This window comes from Saccopteryx leptura, chromosome 2 (assembly GCF_036850995.1).
Source record: "Saccopteryx leptura isolate mSacLep1 chromosome 2, mSacLep1_pri_phased_curated, whole genome shotgun sequence".
Lineage (NCBI taxonomy): Eukaryota > Metazoa > Chordata > Mammalia > Chiroptera > Emballonuridae > Saccopteryx > Saccopteryx leptura.
The window spans coordinates 117,040,344-117,063,976 of NC_089504.1; the positions used below are offsets into that span (position 1 = coordinate 117,040,344).

The 23,633-nt window shown below is 44.4% G+C and overlaps 2 protein-coding genes across 5 annotated transcripts in view; one reads left to right on the forward strand and one right to left on the reverse strand.

The window, feature by feature from the left end:
* The window catches only part of CEP83 (centrosomal protein 83), a 105,280-nt gene extending 104,023 nt beyond the window's left edge, over positions 1–1,257 (forward strand). For all 4 annotated transcript variants that reach the window (XM_066368630.1, XM_066368629.1, XM_066368632.1 and 1 more), the window contains one exon: positions 591–1,257. In XM_066368630.1, the coding sequence (XP_066224727.1) occupies positions 591–695 (105 nt within the window). In that variant the 3' untranslated portion in view covers positions 696–1,257. The remainder of the gene's footprint in view (positions 1–590) is intronic.
* An 872-nt stretch (positions 1,258–2,129) lies between these two features.
* PLXNC1 (plexin C1) overlaps positions 2,130–23,633 on the reverse strand; it is a 174,063-nt gene continuing 152,559 nt past the window's right edge. The window contains exons 24-31 of the mRNA XM_066368633.1: positions 15,701–15,755; positions 13,019–13,050; positions 12,818–12,925; positions 11,188–11,351; positions 9,116–9,263; positions 5,936–6,076; positions 5,777–5,851; positions 2,130–4,599 (exon numbers count right to left, since the gene is read on the reverse strand). Coding sequence (XP_066224730.1) covers positions 4,495–4,599; positions 5,777–5,851; positions 5,936–6,076; positions 9,116–9,263; positions 11,188–11,351; positions 12,818–12,925; positions 13,019–13,050; positions 15,701–15,755 — 828 coding nt within the window. The 3' untranslated portion in view covers positions 2,130–4,494. The remainder of the gene's footprint in view (positions 4,600–5,776; positions 5,852–5,935; positions 6,077–9,115; positions 9,264–11,187; positions 11,352–12,817; positions 12,926–13,018; positions 13,051–15,700; positions 15,756–23,633) is intronic.

Consider the following 23,633-nt stretch of genomic DNA (forward strand, 5'->3'; position numbering starts at 1 on the left):
TACTGGTGAGAAAACTGAGTCAGAGAAGTAAAGTGACTTCCCCAAGGTCATAGCTAATAATTGACAGAGTTGAGTTTCATTCTGTATCTGTCTGGTTCCAAAAATCTGGGGTAATTCTATTGTATTAGGTCCTTGAGATACTGAAAGACTCAAATTGGTTGGATGATTTTCAGAAGATTAACTATTAATAAGTAATTATATTTTATAATGATGGAAGTTTCCAGATCAAGTGCTTTGTTTATAATAAACTGCTATTAAACTCTAGTCTTATTAGAAAGTTGTCATAGAAGTACACCTAGGCCCTGCATGAGTATTTTCTAGTTCACTCTCTGGTGGATTTTGCACCTAGAGGATAGATTTGGGGTTTTGCTTAAGGCTAGAGTTTGAGGCAGGAAAGAAGCAAGGACTAGTTGAACTAGTTAGTAGTCTGGCCCACGCTGCTGTGTTCTGGACTGCTAACATGGTCATCCTCTCCTTGCTAGATGTGCGGACAGAGGCTGATGCCTAAGTTATTTTTTTCACCAGTTTTTCTACGTCTCTTTTTCTGAGCCTTTTCTGGTTTTTTTCTTCTCTTTTTCTGTGCTTTTAAGGAGGAACAGCATCAAAAGGAACTCGCTCTTCTTCGTAAAAGACTAGAAGAACTAGAAACAACACAAAGAAAGCAACTAGAGGAATTTGGATCAGCTGGGGAATGATGTTTTTTTGAGAAAAGGCAGATTGAAAGGGAGGAAATCAGTGACTCAATAAAGCTTGAAGTTTTAACGTATGTGGCATTGCGATACTTTATTACTGTTTGCCAGAACCCTTGAGTTTGCCTCAGGCAAAGGTACCAACTATATGCTATACTGCATGTGTGTCGGATTTTAGGATTATACTATTGACAAGTGAAGCATTAAAACAGCTTCAGAGATAAAGTATTTATTGATTATTCTGAGAATGTTCAAAAAAATAAAAGGAACTAATTAGGTAATCAAGTTTAAAAATTTTATTATTTACTTTGTTGAATTTGGGGGGCATTTTGCCTGAAATGTGCCCATGTTGAATTCCTTCTTCCCCTTCTTTGAGTTGCTTGGCAATAACAGGGTCAGTAAACATTTTCTGGTTTACTATCCACAAGAATTCTAAACCTCTAGGTCTTGAAAAAGATGACAAGGTCAGCATAAAAAGTAAAACAAAGATATCTAAATATAAAACACTACCTTTTCTAAAATATGTGTATGTATTTATTAAAGAGCTTAATAAATATTTTTCTATCTAGATATATTGTCTTGTGTTTTTCTCCCAACCATTTCTATCTAGCTATATTGTCTTGTGTTTGATTTTCTTTCAAAACTATAAGTGTGTATTTAGCAATGTAGAAGATCTCAATGATTGTCACTTTTGGGTTAGAATTAATAGAAAATAACATTTAGATAATTACCATATTTCCCCATGTATAAGATGCACCCCTTTTTGAAAATTTTGGGGTCTAGAAACTGGGTGCATCTTATACAGTGGTTGTAGATTTTTTTTTACTTGCATTTCCTGCTTTTTCAAAAAGCAAGGATGAGGAATTGTGTGAATTTTATGATGAATAAAATTTGAGTTCAGTAACTTTAATACATTTTTTCCCCCAAATTTTGGGGCCTGGAATTAAGGTGCGTCTTATACATGGGGGAATGCAGTAAACCCTGTGGCTTTCTAAAACAGGGTCATTCACTGTAAAACTTTGCCTCCCATTGCTGTGGATCTAACCAAATTACCATGAATGTCATATTTCTGTACATCCCAAAGTATACCACCATTTGTTTTTTTATGTAATTCCATCTTATAATGGAATTCTGCTGGAATAACTTCATGTCAACAAGGCAAAACTCAAGTCTGCCAAACCAAGTGAAATGTCCACTGTCCAGAAGTCTTCCCTATCAAGAGTCTAAATTGATAGTGGAGGCCAGCAATGTTTTTGAGAAGCTCTTAGCATCATTTAGGAAACTAGATTTACTTTGCTACATAACATAGCTGCTTTTCACATAGCGTATACAGTGACATCTTGTTCCTGAAAGATAAAAAATAATTTTCCTGGAGCCACTTTGAATTAAAAAATAAATCTGTTATAACTAGAAATTTTGAAGAAAAAAAAGACAAAGCAGTCCATATTTACATCAAAATGTTTATTTTTGGATATAGACATTTAAAACATTCATCTCCAAAAACAGCTTCAATCAGGTATACAATAAGAAATAGACTTTAAATCCCTAATACAGAAAAGGTAACAGAATTCATTTTTAAATGCTGCTGTAGACACTAGTGTTAGGAAAAAAAAAGTTTATAAATGATTTTGCACCAAAAAATATGCAAAGAAACTTGAAAATAGAAATTGTTTGCCATTTGTTTCTCTGGTTGCTCTTTATTAGACCCAGTGACTGATTGTCTTCAGCACACATCTGATTTGGCCATTCACTGCGTTTGGCTAATGGGATCCAAAATACGGTCTAGACAGTGCTTTTTCACTGGAGGATTGACAAACACGCTACACATATTAGTGAATCTTCACACCACCTCAGTGAGGTAGGACAGAAAGAAATACATAGAAATTGAGGCACGAAGAGGTAAGTGACTTGCCCAAAGTTCCCAGCAGCATAGTCCCTGGTAGAGGAGGCAAGTCTCCACACAGGACTGATGTGCCAGAGAGCTGGACAGGGACACCCTCATGCAGCTTTGACTAAACTCAGATAAAGCTGTTGCTGTTCCTCTGAGTTTTCTTAGCATTTCTGTTCCCTAAAGAAGGGGACGTCTTTTGGGCAACTCTCCTACCATTGGCTCTCAACTCTCCTGCTGTTGTTCTTATGAACGCCTTTATGTCAAGACTGTGGCAGCCTTTGATGGGGGCCAGACCTCTTACCTGTATACTTAAAAGTAACCTATTTGGTAGTATTTTCGAGGTGTGTCCATTGGACAGACAATGGTCAAAAGTGACGGGGTTGGGAAGGTCCCTGTCAGGGTGATACTGCTTCTTTTCTCTGATCAGTTTGTGGAGAGGCCACCTCTCACTCTTTACCAGATATTGGGGAGCAAGATAAATTGTATTTATCTAAGACAAATTCACATTTCAATGCTGATATCTTGTACAGTGTTGGTACATGATTTTAAGGAATGTGTGATAAATGTTTTGCTACTTGAAAAAAAATTTTTCCCTTCATCCGGGGTTTGGAGCACCAAGAGTAAAAGGTGCCCAAGTGAAAGGGAAGTTGGAGAGTCGCCAATTACACTTTTTACTTCCGACGTACTAGAAGGAAAACACAGTGGTATTACAACTGGTCGTGAGCAGCAAAAATTCAGGAATAAAAATCAGCAATAAAAAGACTACAGTGTAACTGGATAGGGAATTCTTTAAAAAGAACTTCCAATTCTTTCTCTTGAGGAATACTTTCAAAAAGTACATAGTAAGACTAAGATAACAAGTTTAATACTAATATTTTTCAGGCCTTGGGCCTCAAATATATATATTCATATATAATACTCCAGTGTGAACAGCAATATCATGAAATGTAAAATGTATCTCTTTTTTTTAAATCACACACAAGTATTTATAACCACAGGGTTCACCAGAACTCTAAAGCAAGGAGACACTAGTACAGAAATGTAGGGTGAGGGGAGTGAGTTACTCTTCCACAGATCTGATCAAAGTTTTAAGACAAAAATAAACTAGTGATTTTTTTTAAACACCCAACACATCCACTATCAAATACATTTAGTTTAAAGAAAAACGAAGGAAAGAAACATACCTTAAGACAAAGTGTTTAGATAAAATGCTGTTGCCTTTAAATAAAGCCTACTCACTCTCCTTGCGTTAGAGCTCAGTGACGTGGAGGTGAGTTTGATGGAGTGCAGTTGGTGACCACTGAAAAACACGAGCCCTTTCAACAATGTTGCAACACTGTTAGTTTTTGGTTTTAAAACACACACACACACTCACAAATGCTAAGTGTACACACTACCAAAATCTGCAGTCAACTTTTCCAAGAACTACTGGGGAAAGTTTCAATGCTGCAAATCCTCGAGGTTGCCCCAACACCTCCACCTTGTTTCCAAATGACTCATTTCACATTTTGTTTTGATCACTGGCACTGTCCCTTTTCTGCAGAGGTGCAGTGTAGTCACAAGTGCTACATAACTGTAGTTTTCAAGCAAAACCACTTAGATCATTGTGCTTAAGTGGAGGCTGTAGTTACAATACTGACACTTGCTTACTGGCCCTGTATGCTCTGTAAACAAGGAGGCTGTTTGCAACAACCACTTCAACTGTATTTACAGACGGGTTCCCACAGTATACACGCAGGCACAATAGTTGGTATGCTTTCTAAAAGCTGTGCGTGTGCCGTGGTCTCTTAAAGACAGTGCTCAAAGTGGAACCTATGTGCAAACTTAAAAAATGAACGACACAGAGTAGCTCAAGCAGCCATTTTGCTCCCAAGTCTGAAGAACTCTGCCAGGTTAAGCCAGGGCCCAGAGTGCTTACATCCACTTGCATTTCTTCTTTTCATCAAATAAGACTTTTACATGCAAGAGTTGTTTCTGAGCTTCTTCCAGCCCTCGTTCTCTTTCTAGTTTATTTAGAATCTGTTGACAATTAGAACAGTTATTTTAGATATTGTGGTTTTAGTATTACAATTTATTTTATTTATATATATATAGATATATTTTGCATTCCTGATGCTGTGAGTGGTAAAATCTGTATGAAGCAGATGCCAACGTTTTCTTCGATCATTTACATAAGTCGCTTTGCAAGTTATTTTGCTAAGTCATTATCGCAGGATCAACAACACTGGCTTAAAATAGAAGCTTGGCAAGAAATACCAATTGTTTGCTTACAAATATGGGGCCAGACCTCCAGGGCCCTATTTTATGCATTATGTCACAGCCATTCCAAGCACAGCAAGCATTTCTGGGCAGCCAACATGCAGGCAAGTTTTTCTTCTTAAGTGCAGCAGGCAGGGGCATCTTGGTCAGAGATGAGTATTTCCCTTCCCTCCCCTCCCATCCTGGGCAGTCTAATCCCTCCTCTTCCCTCCCCTTCCCCACCCCTCCGTTCCCCAGTGCTTCCCTTCTAACCCCTGACCCCTGGAAAGAAGGATGCTTATCATGTTTAAGGAACTCATTGCCTCTACCCTACCTTAGCTCTTCACTTGATCTTCAAGGAGCAAATGGAATTGGTGAGCTATTCTCACCATTGACATGGATAGCCTGTCCCAGCATGACTGAGTAGGGGGGAATCAGGGAAGGGGGTATTAACATATATTTGGAAACAATGCATCTGATGACTGTGTGAATTCCCAAAGAAAAAAAATCCAGATTAAGGAGAATTAGTCATTATGGAGAATGATTTACTGAACTTGTTGCTTCAGTAAACGTCATATTTTCATATAATGATTGAATACAGAATCCAGGCAGTTTAACAAGCTCAGCTCTTCATTTTAGCAGGTTACAATCAAGCATAAGCTGGCCCCAGTGGATAGGACCACTACTTACTCATCCAAACCGAGCTGAGTCAGTGTGGCTGTAGGCCCCATGAACTCAAACGTAAGCTCGGGCTGGTGCAAAGGAGCAGCATAAAGCTGTAAGGGGGCAGCAGCATGTGCGGGTCCGGCCCGGTGCCAGGGTCCCCCCTCAGGTGCCCTGGCCTCCCGTTCCTGCCATTGGGAGGCCAGAGCTGTCCTGGGACCCACAGAATGCTTGGTAACCAAATCCTGGTGACTGATTCATACCAATTTTTAGAAATATCATATAAAAATCTTACCTCATCAAAATATTTTACGATGTATTTGTAGATTTCTGTCAAGGCCACTTCTTCATTAAATTCATTTTCATGTTTCTTAAAGAGAGAGGGCTTGTTGAGAGATTCCAAAATGACTTAAAAAAAATAGCCAAATATTTTATTTCTACTTTCCAACAATACCTTAGATTCCTGAGTTAAGAATTCTTCCATTTCTGAAGATGATAATGGAGGCAAATCCCTGATTGCTTTGTAATAAGATTTGACTTCCTCTTTGTAGGTTGGGATATCCTTGGCATAGAGAAGTTTATTAGTTGGTGCTTCCTAAGGAAAAAAAAAAAAAAAGGAAAAGTAAGCGACACCACCAAAAGAGTAAAAAATCCTGGGGGACTGATAACAGCCCTAACGCCGCTGAGCCCTCACCCTGTTCTCCTCCTGGTGACCGGCCTCGGCATGCAGGCGGCCTTCATGAATGTTGGCTGAGTGACTGGGATCCAGAGAGTTCTGGTGAGTCACTGTTATGTTCAGGCAGATTAAATGCTAATAGATTCTGCCTTCCTCTCATAAGAGAACTAAAATTATTATTTTTGCATGATTTGAGTTACTATAACAATGCAACTTACCTCAATCATACTTCATTGCTAATGGCTGTAAGAAGCGTGAATTAAAACATTTGCTCTCATCCTCACCCACCAGTGAATTTTGGCATTTGTAAAAGATTTGATTGTGTGTCTAATTGAGCCCTTTATGTAACCATGAAAGTGGTAATTTTTGTGGCAGATTTTTCTGCTTGTCCTGTTTATTTGAATAGATTGTAAAGATCTTCTGGGGTCCTCAGGGAAGCATGTGGTCATTAGTAATGGTGTAGCTGATATTTGATTTTGCAAAAGTTCCCTGGCAGTTTGAATGGTTTTATGTAATTATCACTGGTAATATTTAAAAAGTAAATTATTTTAAAAGTCGTTATTTTTCAAAAAAAAGTTTTAAAAATTCTACTCAGGGAAGATAGATGAGTTAATAATAGGGCTGATGTCTCAGGACATTTTAAAAGGTGTTGATGGCTTGAATGGCCACGTCAATGGCTTGATGAATCATTCTAGATGATGCCTAGACTGAGATTTTTTCCACTTGTCAAGTAAAACTAGAACCCACCAATCATGCAATTACTCTTTAGAGTGATTATTGAGGCAGGCACTGTGGGCAGGCCTTGAGCATAAAAGGGTGAGGAAGACTGGTTCCTGCTCTTTAGAAGCTTATGATCTAGTTGAGAAGACAGATGTACACAGTGCTTACTGTGGTACCAGTAACTACCAGCAGGATGAAGAGTAAAGGAAAGGAGTTAGAATTGGGCAAAGCAGGGATCATAATAACTTGGTGTGATCTTAGGCAAGATTTGTAACCTCTCAGAACATCAATTTCCTCATCTATAAAATGAGAGTAATATTAACTACCTTATGTTGTTCTTGTGAGGATTAATTGAAATAGACCAAGAACATAGTAAGCAATAAACCAAGCCAATTTTTACTTGAATAAACAATCATTTAAGTGCTAAAAAGAAATTTACTGGTCAAATGAAGAAAGCGTGTGGGAACTACATCAGGGCAAAAGTTACAAAGGAGGTATATTTAGGTTGATCTGAGTTTCCTACAATTTCTGGTATGCTTTAAATATGTTGAATGAATGAAATGCTTGTGAGTGAACAAGTAGGATTTTACTTAGACGGATTATGAGACAGGAAGGAGATGAGCAAAGGGATGTGAACACAGGTTCATGGTAAACCTGGGAAAGTAAAAGCTGTCACACAGAGGCACACGGGAAGGAAATGGGAAAGCCAGAACAGAAACTAGAAGCCAGCTAGAGAGCGCCATGGTCGATGATGGGAGGTACCATTTTTAAAGCTGACAAGATTTGATCTGTGTTTTGGAAAGATAACCTGAGACACAGAAAAGAAAAAGTTGGGGAGATGAGAGGGACAGCAGGGCCAAGGGCACCTGTTAGGAGGCCGTTACCCTAGTGGAGAGGGCGTGGAAAAGGGGAGGGCAGGGGGGTGAGAAGGAAGGGACAGGCATTTTAGAGACCCAAGTGAGTAGTAACCAACTGGGCAGAAAGGTTGGAAGGAGGAACCTCTTCCTGAGGGAGCCAAAAGAAGGATTCCTCCCTCAAGATTCTACCTTGAGAGACTAGGCAACGTGAGGAAGACAAAGTAAAAACAGGTTTGTCTTGCAGAAATAGTGGTGATGGGGAGTTTGGATTTCGACTGGGAGACAGCGCCTGGGAGACATCGATTACGCTTCCTCGTGGGCAGTCAAGTCCCGCTACCTGAGAGCCATTGCTCGGCTGTAAGAGGTTTCTGAAATCCGTCAGGTACAGGTACTGCTCAGTGTAACGTACTGTGGGGTGCTGACTAGGAAGAGGGTTTCTGACCATCAGGTACAGGTACTGCTCAGTGTAACATACTGTGGGGTGCTGACTAGGAAGAGGGTTTCTGACCGTCAGGTACAGGTACTGCTCAGTGTAACATACTGTGGGGTGCTGACTAGGAAGAGGGTTTCTGAAACCCGTCAGGTACAGGTACTGCTCAGTGTAACGTACTGTGGGGTGCTGACTAGGAAGAGGGTTTCTGACCGTCAGGTACAGGTACTGCTCAGTGTAACGTACTGTGGGGTGCTGACTAGGAAGAGGGTTTCTGACCGTCAGGTACAGGTACTGCTCAGTGTAACATACTGTGGGGTGCTGACTAGGAAGAGGGTTTCTGACCGTCAGGTACAGGTACTGCTCAGTGTAACATACTGTGGGGTGCTGACTAGGAAGAGGGTTTCTGACCGTCAGGTACAGGTACTGCTCAGTGTAACATACTGTGGAGTGCTTGACTAGGACCAGGACATCTCTTTCAAAGTCTGCTCTGTATTTTTACCTTTCTTGTTCTCAGGGCTTCTATTCAGCGAAGAAAACCACAGTAAAAACAATATTGATGTTTTGATTATAAATTGGCAAACTGGTAGTGCTAGAAATCTTGGATAAGGTTTTCTTCCCCCCAGATAATTTGTAATATTCAGGTAGCCTCTTTTTAGGTATATTCAGATGTAATTAATTCAGGCCAATTTCAGTAGTTTCATACTTTGAATTTATAGTTTATTTGTGTCTGCAGAATGTTTTATACTTTGTGGTAAAAAGTTCTTCAGCAGGGTTGGGATATTCAACTATTTTGGTTTTCACTTAAAAAAAACTAGATTAAAATAGAAATAAATGATACAGATGTTAAAGCAAATTTTCGGTGACCTCTAGACCAACTGTTTATTATTTGAACGTTTACAAGAAAGACAGCTTCCAACTCACAGGCATGCACACCAGCAATGGCCTTACCTTGCCGAGTTGCTGCTCTGTGAGAGAGAACGCGTCCATGAATGCCTGGGCGATCACTGACAGACAGCTGTCTATGTGTGGCGTCTTCTTAATGTCAAAGACAAACTGAGGGTTCTTCAGGATATTTACCCAGAAGCGAAGGGGAAGGCTGTTCGAGAGAGAGAGAGAGAGAGAGAGAGAGAGAGAGAGAGAGAGATTTCTTTTCATACACAGCCATTCCTATGACGCAGATGCTCTGTTTATCAATTTGCACACGGGTGTGTTTGTCCTTGTTTTTGAAGTGTGCAAGTCAGCTTTGCCAAACATACTGAGCCTGGATGGTACCGTCACTCAGAACAAGAAAGGGTTAAGCTGACAGCTCCTGGGAGAGAGGACTGGCCAAGAAGTCTGAAGGTGGCTGTGGACAGGGCAAACTTTCTGATAATCCCAGGTTATAGCAGATGGTGACGGCCAATAAGATCATCTCAGCATATCTCAGAACTTGACCTCTTCTCCCCTATATGCTTTACCTTAGCCTAAACCACCTTCTCTCACTTGGATTACTACCTGCCAGCTCCTGACAGCTCACTGTCTCACAGCTACCAGCAATCCTCTTAATGCAGAACCAGATCGGATCTCTCCTCTGCTCAGAACTCTGCTTCCCCTCCTCCTCCAGCTGAAACCCTGCATGATGGGCCAGACCTCTGCTCCTCCTCCTCACCTCACTCATTCCGCCCGCCTCCTTGCTGTTCTCACTTGCAGCAGGCAAGCTTGCCCCTCAGGACTTTGGCTTTTGTTGTCTGTTCTCCTGAAACTATCTGGCCCCAGAGAGCCTCGCTGGCCTCCTGCATCATCAGCTCTGTGGCACTTCTGACCCCCCCCCCCCCCCCCCGGTCCTGTCACTCTCTGTCCCCCTTTCCCGCTTGGTCCACTGCACCAACCACCTCCTAATACACTACAGTGTACCTGTGTATTTCTGTCTCCATCTGTGGGAATGCAAGCTCTGTGAGAACATGGATTTTTGTCTGTTTGGTTCATGTCTGTGTCTCCAGCACCTAGTAGTAGTTGGCACATAGTAGGTACTCAAATAAATATTTGCATATGAATTTGAGGAACATTCAGAGTCTTTTCATTATCTACTCCTCAACCCTGGCCTAGCTAATTACCCCCATGTCACATGGCCCCTGGCCTCTCAGTAGCTCTGCTGCCCTGATGACTGCCTTGCCCTGGCACCCCCTCTCTTCACAGTGAGCAGCCCCCCAAGCTGGGTGGGGGGGAGCAGCAGAGCCTGGGGAGAAGGCTGGGACACAGGGAGGGAGGGGCCAGAGCAGAGTCGGCATAAACACAGAGTGCATGGGAGAATATCAGACCTCAAACTCGGGACCTTCAGCTTTCAATACTCATTTTAAACAGCCCAGCTGACCTCGGTGCTTGGGAGGGCTGAGCCGCCCTGAGGGTTCCGTTACATCAGAACTCAGAGTCCTCGTCAGCTCACGTGCAGAGCATTTCAAATAGAGGTAATGAGCTATGTTTCTCTACTGAGGAGAAATTCAGAATAAATTTGGATGCTTTGCTTTGCCTTTAGAGTACAATAAATTGTTAAAAAAGAAAAAAAACCTACAATCCTTGGCTAATTCTCATGGTATCTGAGTACTGCATTTGATCAAATAAAAGCAGAAATTTCTATACAGAATCAGGAGTATAGACAGATAACTTGGAAATAGCAAAGTGATTAATTCTCTGAAGAATGAGTAAGTCTTCCCTAATGGAAAACTATGATAAAACCACAACATACTAATTTCTCATTTTTTGCTGGTCAAGCTAAACTTGTCTTAACACTCCAAACAGTCTTTTTCCTGCATTAAAGATAATAGAGTTTATTTTTCCTAAAGAATAGCATGCTCTGCATAAGAACAATTTTGCCGATTGTTTAAAATAGTGACAGCAAGAAACCTGCCTTGACCTGAGAGCGTCCCAGCCAGTCTGCGACAGGGATAAATGCATCCTCTGTAACCCGCCACACCCTCCTTTTCCTTAGGATTCTGTCCCAGACTGGCGAACGCAGTCAGGAATCACCTAACGTCTGTTCTCACCTGTTTGTTTTCCAAATATGTACAACATCAGGATCTGTGATTTTCTTGTTTTCAGCCTGGGCATCCAAAAAGTCAAAGAAGTATTTGATAGCAAATGGGGCTCTGCTGTTGGGTAAACTCCAAATGCTTCTAAAAAGTTTTTCAAGCACAGAGTGGATTGCCACCTGAAAGACACAGAATTGTCAGGCTTGGGAGTTGGAAACACACAGGGTATTGGTTTGAAAATGGAAGGAAAATGAAATCCAGGTTCAGAGAAAATGATGTGCAAAACAGAAATAAGCTGAAGAGACAGTACCGTGTTTCCCCATGTATAAGATGCACCTTAATTTTGGGGCCCGAAATTTGAAAAAAAATGTATTACATAAAGTTATTGAACTTGTTTTATTCATCATAAAATTCATACAACTCATCACTGTCAAAACTCCCATCCACTAGCTTGTCCTCATCTGTCTGATTTAAATCACTGTCTACAACAATGAATGCAAAACAAGTGCGAAAAAGCTAGAAATGCAAGTAAAAAACCTACAATCACTGTAAAAGATGCACCCAGTTTTGAGACCCCAAATTTTTGAAAGAGTGTGCGTCTTATACATGGGGGATATGGGTACATACAATTGTCGCACAAGGCCAGCACTTGCAGTGCAGGACAGTGGTCCTGAAAATCCAGGCCCAGGTTTAGGTTTGGTTCTGACAACAGGAAGGCCATCTTAGCAATCTCTGGCAGTTTGGAGTGCCCTGTCGGGCAGTATACATGCACCAGGAAGCTCTGGATGTTTGGCTTGTGCTAGTTATGTTCAGCTTGGAAAGCCTCAAGTGATGTTGCTCTGTTCCCAGAATCTTTCCTGTTGCATATATTTCCATTACAGGGTTTTATTGTGTACTTTCCAAAGCATTTGAGTGTTTTATAAAAACCAAATAGGCAGAGCTCTGTGGGACAGATGAGAAAATCAAGAGGCTCTGGCTGTCCTCCACTCGCTAAACAAATCGAAGCTCCCAGCAGCAGCTCTGCTATAATGGAAGAAGCATGCCCATCAAGAGACAGGGGCCAGGTGTAGATAATAGCGTTTATATTGCTAGTCATTTCAGAAAAAAAAAAAAAGATCACCCCAGACTTCTGTTAATCTCACTAAAAGCCAGATAACGTAAAATTTGCTTCCAATTTGGTATTCCACTTTCTTTCACAAGTAACACTTTTATATGTGGACAGAATTCTTAATTTTAAGATGAGAAAAAAAATCAGAAAGGTTTACTAGGTTTATAGTCACTGACACCCCCCCTCATTTTATTTGCAATTCAAAGAGGGAATCTTATTGCTCATCCATAATAACAAACAGAAAGGAGTAATTATGCTGTCAGCCACAAAACAATAGTGACGTGGTGGCGGAAGGGGCAGGGAGCAACAATAAATCCCTGATTGAAGATGCTACAGTAGAAATTTGTAAAGTGCTGGGATCTTTGCAGTTTATAAAAAAGAAGAAGGGGTAGGAAGTGTTTACAATTTAAACTTTCATTTTGCTTTGCCAGAAGGCACAAGGGATTTGTAACATTTCACACTTCAGTGGAAATTAAGTCACACACATCACACGCCCCCAAGGTAGCCATAAAAGGGCTCCCAGAACAGTAAGTGTACCTTGGTTGAAAGAAGCTTTGTCAGATACATTTCTTTTACTTTGAACTTGTGCTTCCCCCGATGTCTCTTTCCTTGCACATCTTGGAAGGCTTCCGAGTCTGGTAAGATCTAAAGGAAGACAGAGCAGACGCGTCACCCGAGGAGACTGCGCGCCACCGAAGGCATCCCAGTCAGCGGGGAGCACGGAAAGGCTGAACTCACCAAATGGCAGTGGTCATCCGAGTACTCCACATCTGAACGCCGGAGAAACGGGGAGAAAACAGCCCATTAAAATCAGAGCCACGGGCTAATTGGCCTTCTCATAAAACGCCCCATCTGTGCTAAGAGGTTACTTGAGCTCGTCTATTTGAGCTCTTCATGGCACATTTTTTTTTTGCCCCTGCTGTGTCTTGAGATCTTAAGAACAGAGTGCAGACTGGGCTGGGTCCTGGAGGGGGAAGCGGGTTCCCTGCCCCTAGAAGAGTGAAAACTGCCTGGAAGAGCACCTGTTGGTCATTATCCAGGACACTTGGGCACCCACGGAGTCCCAGGGTGACCAGGCATCCGGCAATGAACGAGACAGACCACTTCCCACCCTAATGGAATTCACATCCTAGCCAATGAGAGAATTTCATACTTCTAATCACACAATCGTTTATTTACAATTGTGATAAGGATTGTGAAGAATAATTATTTGCTATGAAAGTATCTTAACAAGGGACTGACGTAGTCTGGGAGGTTTCCCTGATGTTGGAGTTGAACCTAAATGAATGGATCGAGTTCGTAGGCAAATGGAGGAGGGGAAACAGGTGCAAACATCATACAGCGAGAATGAACCTGACCCCTTCTAGGATCTGAAAGAAGGGCCACCAGGTGGGGCTCCCAGAGCCAGCGGGAGAGTTTCCAGGCAAGAGGACAGTCTTGTAAGAATTGCGGCTGGAAAAGGAGTGGGACGTGGAGGGAAAAGAGGGATTGCTTTTCACTCTGAAGATGAGAGAGGCTAGACTATTTTGAATGGAAAAGATACATTAGCTTGGGGAGGAAAGGAAGTGCTGGGGACAGAAAAGGTGTAAATACGCTGAGCAGGTGAGAGACGGGCCTGGGATGGGGGGAAGGACAGCCCTGGGACTTCAGGGGAAGAGGGGGAGGGGACAGGCAGGTGCAGGGAGGATGGCGGCGTGGGTGCTGGCTGTGGAGGGAGCCCTGGTGCGTTTTCTCTGTGAAGTACGGGCACAGTCATCTGTCATAGCCAGGGTTGCTGTGCGGGTCAGGCTTTGAGGGGAGAGGAGAATGACGGAGGATGCAGAATGAGATACCCAGAGAAACAGCGGGACTAGGCCGTGCTGAGGGCCCTGAGCAAGCTGGGCACCGGCCGTGCTGTGCCTTTCTCCTCGCGGCTGCCTGGCTGCAGGTGCAGGAAAGCTCAGAGCTGGGTTCATGCAGGGCCGGGTGTCTGATAGAGGGGGTGAAGAAAGGCCAGAAGCTGGGTTCATGCAGGGCCGGGTGTCTGATAGAGGGGGTGAAGAAAGGCCAGAAGCTGGGTTCATGCAGGGCCGGGTGTCTGATAGAGGGGGTGAAGAAAGGCCAGAAGCTGGGTTCATGCAGGGCCGGGTGTCTGATAGAGGGGGTGAAGAAAGGCCAGAAGCTGGGTTCATGCAGGGTCGGGTGTCTGATAGAGGGGGTAAAGAAAGGCCAGAAGCTGGGTTCATGCAGGGCTGGGTGTCTGATAGAGGGGGTGAAGAAAGGCCAGAAGCTGGGTTCATGCAGGGCCGGGTGTCTGATAGAGGGGGTAAAGAAAGGCCAGAAGTGCAGGGGGGACGGGGGTGAGCCAGAGAGTAATCAAAATGATGACTCTCAGCTGAACTGGGCAGGCAGGAAGCAGAGGCTGGAGGTCCAATGAAGAGATCCAAACATAAGATCCCCAAATAACAAACTACAAAAAGCTCAATCTTTGAAGCCTAAACACGGCTCTTCCACTCTTTACAACACAGGCACACCGATCCTCCTGTGCCAGAATGACAGCCACCCTGTGCTGGCGGCTTCTCTCCCTCGGCCTGACGTAGTGATGGACGGCTCAGGGGTCCCCTCACAGTGTCCTGCAACCTCCCAGACTGTCCTGTCTGAGTCATCGGGAGCCCTGCCTTCCCTGTTTGTACTACCCAGCTGTTGGTGCCCACCAGGCTCCTTCTAGTACCGAATCCAGGGGTCAGGAGGCCCTACCTCCAACTGTGTGAGAGCGCAGGCCCTGGTGGGGACGAGAGGTCCAGAGCCTTTCTGAGGTCTGAGGTCTGAGGTCTGGCTGTCTGGCTGGGGTATAATCTCCTTTGGAAACAAACCGGAACTGGCCCTATTACAGGGCTTCCTGCCACCCCACCCGCCAGCTATCCTGGAGACAGAGGGAGTTTAGAAAGTGGCCTCGTGACGTTCCCACATGTGCCCTCTTTAGTTTGTCCCTTCTTGACTTTCTGGGGATTTTGCAAACGCTATCACTAAGAGATTTGAGCTCTCTACCAGACTATCTTGTTTGTTCAGCACTGGGAGGGCTGTGTGATTATCTGCAAGCCTCCCTCACTGCGCCCCGGGCACCCTCCCTGGTCAGCCCCTTCACAGGGAGGAGGAGGAGGAGGCCCAGAGGTTAAGATTCCGCCTGAGGTGAGACCTGGGGAGAGGCAGCGACTTCCTCAGTGCCCGGCATCTGGGCTAATCGCTGTTTACGGTTTCCTGGCCTCTTCAGGGCTCACATTCTCGGGATGAGAAACAGATCGAAATGGCTTTTCTCTGCTTCCAGAGAATTATGCAACAAAAACTCAGCCTCACCTTTGTGATAACACGTCTAAGAGAGGCAAAAGGCAAATGCTTTATAAAGCTGGGTTGGGAACAAGAGCTTAACATTATGTTGGTTACCTGACGTAAAATTTGCTATCTTCTTAAAGACTTTTATAGTGGATCCATTTGATATCTGAAAGCAAAGATAAAAAATATATGAGTTTTCAAAATTTAATGTATTGCTTAACTTCACCTAGGAATTAGATGGCTGGCTAGATTTTACAGTCTCACTTATTACATCAAATATTTATCAAGAGTTCCTATGTTCTGGGCACCGTGCCAGAAGATGGAGCTATAATGATGAGCAAGACACTGTCCTCAAGGAGCTCACGGTCCAGTAAAGGAGACGGACGAGGCCGTGGGATGCAGGCAGACAAGGGCTCGTAGGTGGAGGCCAAGGTGCTTGCTGTGGTGGGAGGTGGTCGCGCTGGAGGAGGGGAGACGGAGCTATGCTAGGATAGACCTCACCCCCCCCACCACCAAGAGACCAAGGGATACCTGAGTCATGTTCATTTTTGAGGCTCCTACTATATTAATAAATGCTGAAACAGGAGTTCACACACTGGCATGTAAAGCTGGTGCCCACCCTGTGACAGAGCAATTTCCCAGCCAGGTTACACTCAGTAGAAGTCAGTACATATCCTGATAGTTGACTACTTGTGATTGCCACATACTGGGAACCACCCAAATATCAACAGAATGAATGAATGCTTTGGGATATGTTCACACAACAGAATGTTATAAGACAATGAGAATGGGCAGATAACTGTGACATGCCACAAGGATGCTGAGAAAGAGAGGCCGATATAAAGGACTGCACACTGTGTCATTCCACTCACATAAAGCTAAAACAAAACAAAAACCAGTCGAAACTATGATGTTAAAGGTTTGGAGAAAAGAGCAGGGGTGGTGGTTAAGAGGGCCAGGGGGCTTCTGAGGTGACCATAATGTCCTATTTCCTGACTTGAGTGGCAGTGACAGGAAAAGCTAGCTTTGTGATCACTCATCAGCAGTACACAAATGATTCGTTCTCTTTTATGCAGGTGCATATTTTAGAAAGGAAGCTTGTAAAATCATAAAAATTGTATTCATTTTTTTTATACTCTTTGAAGTGAGAAGCACGGAGGCAGAGAAACAGACTCCCGCATGTGCCCGACCAGGATCCACCTGGCAAGCCCACCAGGGGACGATGCTCTGCCCATCTGCGGCGTTGCTCTGTTGCCACCAGAGCCATTCTAGCACCTGAGGCAGAGGCCATGGAGCCATCCTCAGTGCCCAGGCCAACTTTGCTCCAATGGAGCCTTGGCTACAGGAGAGGAAGAGAGAGATAGAGAAAAAGGTGAGGTAGAGGGATGGAGAAGCAGATGGGTGCTTCTCCTGTGTGCCCTGGCCGGAAATTGAACCTGGGACTCCTGCACGCCAGGTTGATGCTCTACCACTGAGCCAACCAGCCAGGGCAAATTGTATTCATTTTTTTTTTAATTTATTTATTTATTCATTTTTAGAGAGGAGAGAGAGAGAGAAACAGAGAGAAAGAAGGGGGAGGAGTTGGAAGCATCAACTCCCATATGTGCCTTGACCAGGCAAGCCCAGGGTTTCGAACCAGCAACCTCAGCATTTCCAGGTCGACGCTTTATCCACTGTGCCACCACAGGTCAGGCCTGTATTCATTTTTTTTTAAAGACTTTATTTATTCATTTTAGAGAGGAGAGAAGGAGGGGGAGAGAGAGAGAGAGAGGAGGGGAGGAGCAGGAAGCATCAACTCCCATATGTGCCTTGACCAGGTAATCCCAGGGTTTTGAACCGGAGACCTCAGCATTCCAGGTCGACGCATTATCCACTGCGCCACCACAGGTCAGGCACTGTATTCATTTTTAATTAAATATTTTAGCCATGGCCGGGTAGCTCAGTTGGTTAGAGTGTCATCACAACACACCAAGGTTGAGGGTTTGATCCCTGGTCAGGGCACATATAAGAATCTACCAATGAATGCATAAATAAATGCGATTACAAATCAATGTTTCTCTCTTTCTTCCTTCCTCTCTCAAATCAATCAATCAATCAAAAAAAGTAAATTCAATTATAATTTACAGTAAAGTACTTAACATTCACTAAACAAAATGTACAGCTCAATGAACATTCACTAAAGTACATACCTGTGTAACCACCACCCACAGCAAGATATAAAATTATATTTCAAGTTGCTGAAAAGTACCTCCATCATCCCTTCCCAGTCAATAACCACCCCTTCCTTTTCTGACTTCCATCACTATTGATTAATTGTGACTATTCTTGAACTTCATAGAAATGGAGTCACTCAGTGTATATCTTGTGTCTAGCTTCTTGGGGTCAATATTAAAGTCTGTGATGTTTGTCCACGCTGTGCAGTTACTAGCAGTTTGTGCTTTTTAAATTAATGTGCCTTATTCCATTGTATGAATATACTACAGAAAAAATTGCCAGACAATAAAAGGACTGAAGGATTGACAGGCTACAACAGGAATGGACCTCAAAAAGAGCATGCTAAGGGCAAGAAGCCGGTCGCAGACGGTGCAACCCCATTTGCCGGTATATAAAATGTCCAGAACAGGAGAATTTCTACAGAAAGTAGATTACTAATTGCCTAAAGCAGAGGTCGGGAGAATGAGGAGGGATTGCTAATGAGTTCAAGGTTTCATTTTGGGGTGATGAAAATGTTCTAAAATTAGATTGTGGTGGTGGTGACTGTTCAACTCTGTAAATGTACTAGAAAACCACTGAATCGTTCACTCTAAAAAGGCGATCTTTATGGTTTATAAATGACCACAACAGAGCTGTTTAAAAATTGCCACAGATTTAAAATGTACATGTTTGACAAATAAATGCTTTCCCTGTGGGGGAGCTGGGGGCTAAGAAGCAGAAGCAGGCCACCACCCTTGGGAGAAGCTAAAGGCTCTGAGGGGCTGCTCCAGAGAACGAAGAGGCTGGCAGGAGTCAAGAAGTCCTCATCTTCAGCTGGGATGTGGAGGGAGAACAGCCCTGTCATTTCTGAACATCGTTAGCTGAGCGCTTGTCCCCTCCAGTGCGAAGCTTGAGGACTGTTCTGAATTCTAATACTGATTTGGACCCGGCCCTCCTCAGTGTGGAAAAAAGTAGAATCTTAGCATGTCTCTTCTGGCTGGCTACATGCTGGTTATCGGCACGTACAGGCCTGCTTCGCCGGCACAGGAGGAAGGCTAACCCCTCTGGCTGTGCCCACAGGGCGGAGCCAGCCCTGGAGAGGCCCGGAGCTCTCTGGCCAGCCTTGTCCAGACCCTGAGTTTAGGCCAGAGGCCTCCAACTGCTTGTGTTTGTGACATCTTGTGGGGAGTCGTCTGGGCAGGGGCTGGCTAGGGCCTCAGGCCTCTGTAAAGTGTCTTGAGTGAGAATTCTGACCTTTTATTGAACTCTTTGGCTCTCTGTTATTACCAAAGACCCTCTCCTCTCCACTTGAGCCATTCATTGTTTTTCTGGCTGATTCTTCAATTCTCCTCTGTATTTCATGCAATTAAACAGTCACGTGCAGGCACCCCCCCCCCCCCCCACCTTTTGCAATCCTCCACACTGAGTCTTATGAGAATGTTTGACCATAGTTACAAAAATCCTCCCCATGAAGAGCTGGTTATGCTCTGTTTCCAAGCCATAAAATCTTTTTATAAAAGGAAGCTGATGATTCATTCTGGATAGCTGTCGAAGAATGAATCCTGAGGGGGTCCCGTTGAGCATTGGGCCAATACTCCAAAGCGAGCACCCTTACTTGATAATCACAAACACCACAGACGGGCCCTCTGAGGAGCAGTGCTGCCAGAAGTTCAAATGTCTCTTCAAGAGCTGGCGACGGCCCACTGCTGGCGCAGGCGCAGCTAGTACCAAGGAAATGTCGCTCGGAAAGCATCTCCCGAGAGCAAGTGTGAAGGCATTTTACTGGTGGGTGAGCTGTGTGTTTCTGAGCACAGATGTGTGCAAGTGTATTTCCAACTTTCACAGATGCTCTAGGGCGAGGGCGTCCCCCCCACCTCCACGGGACACTTTGACACTATCGCAAAGACAGAAAACTATTTACCGATGTTCGCGGGGAGGCAGGGCGGGGAGGTTTCTTTTTGTATTTTGCACAAGTCAGCTGCTACGGAGTGAAGGGCAGAAATGCCATTTTTAAAAAGTGCCACAGAATCCAAAGTGTTAAGAATATAATGCTGTTTGTTCCGTCTGAGGAGCTCCCAGGGCCTCCCTCAGAGAGACTCATTAATCCTCCTGTACTCCTGTGAGGCAGGGAGCATCCTCTGGGCTCCCACTTTAGGAATGAAAACCAAATTAAATCAAAGAAAGATTAATGTCACTAGATGGGTCTGAGACAGGAATATTCCTCCAGCCCAGAGCAGAACTTGTACACATGGCAGTTTCAAATTAAATTCCTTCCAGTCTCGCAGTGCTCCAGGATCCGATGTGACAACAAGGCCACACGCCTTCGATGATGGCGGCCCGTGTTGCAATGCTGCAGAGGTGAATGTACACGGGTCCACCCTCAGAACTGGGAGAAGGGGACCCATGTCAACAGTTTAAAATAACCCCTGAAATAAACAGAAGCTGCGTGTCCTCCAAACCATTTGCAAGTGAAGGTGAGACTTCTTTGTGCTGAAATACTAAGTTTATGGCCTAAGTTGAAGATTACTGTATTTTATTAAATATTTTAACACACCATTTGGTTCAGAATATTTTTTTTTCTTATTTTCCTCCTTAAAACCCTAGGTGTCTCTTATGGTCAGGCGTGTCTTATGGAGCGAAAAATACGGTAATTCCATCAAAATGGATTTTCTAGAAATATAAGGTTGAACTTAGATTTAACCTTATGAAACTGTCATGTTTATAAGTAAATTATGGTCAATTACTGACAATTTCATATGGTTTAGCCTAAAAGGAAAGCTGGAGTTTCGGCCTAAATATTTATAAAAGAGTAGGAATAATATTACTCCTATTATGAATATGGTCTGAAATAGTGAATTTTTTCCTTAAAGAAAAATAAAATCTGAAAACTCAATCACCAATATAAATCCCTTCGGGGAAGCCCGGGCTGGTATCTCTCATTCCTAAAATGGTATTATATGAAAACAATTCTGTCCACCTAGCGTTGTCCCACAGCCCCGCGTCAGTAACACTCGCCGCCTTCCTCCTCAGCTCTGCTCACTGACACCCCAAGGCTGAGCAAGAGGGAAGACCTTGCTCAGTCCTTCAGTGATGCGGGGGTCGGGCTCATCAGAACATTCTCAGCAGACACATCAAATCACACGCATAATTCCTGACAGCCAGGACAGAGCGCTGAAGGATTCTTGTAAATAGTGAAAATGCTTCCTCTTGTGCGCGTGGAATCAGCCCTGGGCCGGTCAGCAAACTTCCTCCGCCGGCCCTCCCCTCCGGGAGGGAGGGAGGGAGGCCTCCCACGATGTGTGAGAAATTGGGGACCTCAGCGCTCTCCACGCTCTTGTTGGACCCGGGCAGTCAGGTCTTGGGTGCCTGAAAGAGGCCTCCTTTCTGATGAAGGAACCCTCGTCATCTTCAAGGAATGACGTTAACGTAGGATCAGAAATAAGGAAGCAGTCTGAAAAACTGAAGACGTGAGATCCATCAGAAGACCTGAAGAGAAGTTACCCTTTGAATTGACAGCAGAGAAGGTAAGTACCAGGACTCCCTTCATCAGCCCCGTGCTCCAGCTGGAGGTGTCAGCGGCTGGGAGCAGCGTGTTCCTCTGGCCTTGACAAGAGCCACTGTCTCTGGTGCAATGCCTTTGTCATCTGTGTCCAGCCGTGGGGTGTCAGCGAGAAGGGCTATGTAACCACGGCCAAGTCTCTCAGCCTCCCTGTGCCTTCAAATGGGAAGAATGGGCACATCTACCTGCTGGGCTACAAGGAGGCCTGAAAGAGTCACTCTCTGTAAAGGCGCCTAGAACAGTGCTCAGTATACGAGCAGCACTCCACACCATTGTTAAATATGTAAGTACCAAAAGCCATTCATGCTGTCAGAAATCTTTAGAGACAGTCACGCTGTCAGAAATCTTTAGAGATAGTCCGATCCCTTTGTGTGTGTGTGTGTGTGTGTGTGACAGAGAGAAAGAGAGTCAGAGAGAGGGACAGATAGGGACAGACAGACAGGAAGGGAGAGAGATGAGAAGCTTCAATTCTTCGTTTGACACTTTAGTTGTTCATTGATTGCTTTCTCATATGTGCCTTGACTGCGGGCCTTCAGCAGACCGAGTAACCCCTTGCTCAAGCCAGCGACCTTGGGTCCAAGCTGGTGAGTTTTGCTCAAACCAGATGAGCTCGCGCTCAAGTTGGCGACCTCGGGGTCTTGAACCTGGGTCCTCTGCATCCCAGTCCAATGCTCTATCCACTGCACCACAGCCTGGTCAGGCCGATCCCTTTGTTTTAATGTCACAGGTGGCACACCTGACTGAAAGGACTGGCCACTTTATACCGCAAACCCTTTGGGACATTCCTTTGAGCTTTAAGTGTCATTTGAGTGACAGCTTTGGCATTAGCAGTGACCACTTCACCTGTGACGACACAATGGTTAAAAGTCTTTTCTGCCCCTCAGAACCTCATAGCTCAGAACGAGAGGTGTGATCTGGAGAGACCATTTCCTGCTGAACGTGACACTTAACACTGCGGCAGGGTGTGGGTGCGGTAACTCGGGCTTCAAAAGGTCACACAGGTGCGGGTGAGGAAAACCTGGACCAGGAGGAACCATCCCCCACCCCCCAAGCACCCACAGGCAGCTCCAGAACACAATGCAGGCCCCTTCATAGTGAACGTGCACACGGCGACAGCCAGCTACGGAAGCACGTGGGGAGGACTTAATTATAGGGAGAAAGACGCCTGTGGCTTAATGTGTTTGTAAAGAGACTGGTGTCACCCACTGTCTGCACAGGACAGAATGAGACTGGAGCAGACATTCGCCCTCCTGTGTTCATCTGAAGGAAACTGAGGGTCATAAGAGCGCCTTCATCAGATAGTAGTTGTGAACATGCATTGGGCTCATGCGTGTGAATAGTGCTGGGCACTGACTGCCATTGTTACCATCATGGAAAGCAATCGTGCCATTGCCCAGGGTTGCCAACGGTGCCGTCCTATAGGTGACAGGGCACTGCCAGCAGATCGGAGCTCGTGAGGCTGCCTGCACCTGGCTCATGAAATGCTATATTTTTGCTGGGTCCTCCAAGGCCCTCTGAAACCTGTTCTCCAAATATATGGACAGTAACTCATTCAAAGGAGACCAGCAACACTCTATTTGCCCCAAACACAGAGCAAGGTGACAAGAAACAGGCCCACACCCCAGCAGTGAGGACTGTTTAGATGGGAGGAGGAACTCGTCGTCACTAAAGACTTACTTTAAAACCTAACTAATTTGGGCTAATTGAAGGGAGGTGACTGAATCACTTAAAACTCTAAGTTAGACCTTCTTTTAAAATAAAATACAGTTTTCTGCTTTCAAGCACTTACAGTGACTCAAACTAGGGCACTTTAGTAAATGAATAAGAGTGATAATTAGCATCATGTCTCTTTGGAGGGTAAAGCAAGTGCTCAGGAGAAAATTTTTCTTTAACGAAAGGGCAAAAGCAAGTTTCAGCCCAGCCCTGTCAAATGACTTCAAATCTTGAGTCTGCTGGGCTGCTATGAAACTGGGTGTAGGTGCAGGTGGCCAAGGATGGCAGTGGATCCTTTCTTCAGAGCAGTGTTTGGCAAACAGGGCATTTGAGATGGTCCAGGTAGAGAGCTCACAGGGCCCAATGACCTCCTAGTTTCCTTCAAGCTCTCTGCTTTTTTGTTTGTTTGGGTTTTTTTTTTTGCGTTATGGCTTTGCTTTTTAAACATAAGGAGGATTCTTTAAGCCCTTGTATCCTAGTCTTGTCATTTATTACCACCATGTGGTAACGCTAGGGTATGAGGCCAATAAATCATTTGGACGGGAAGTGACTACAGGCCGGATTAATTTCATTATCATC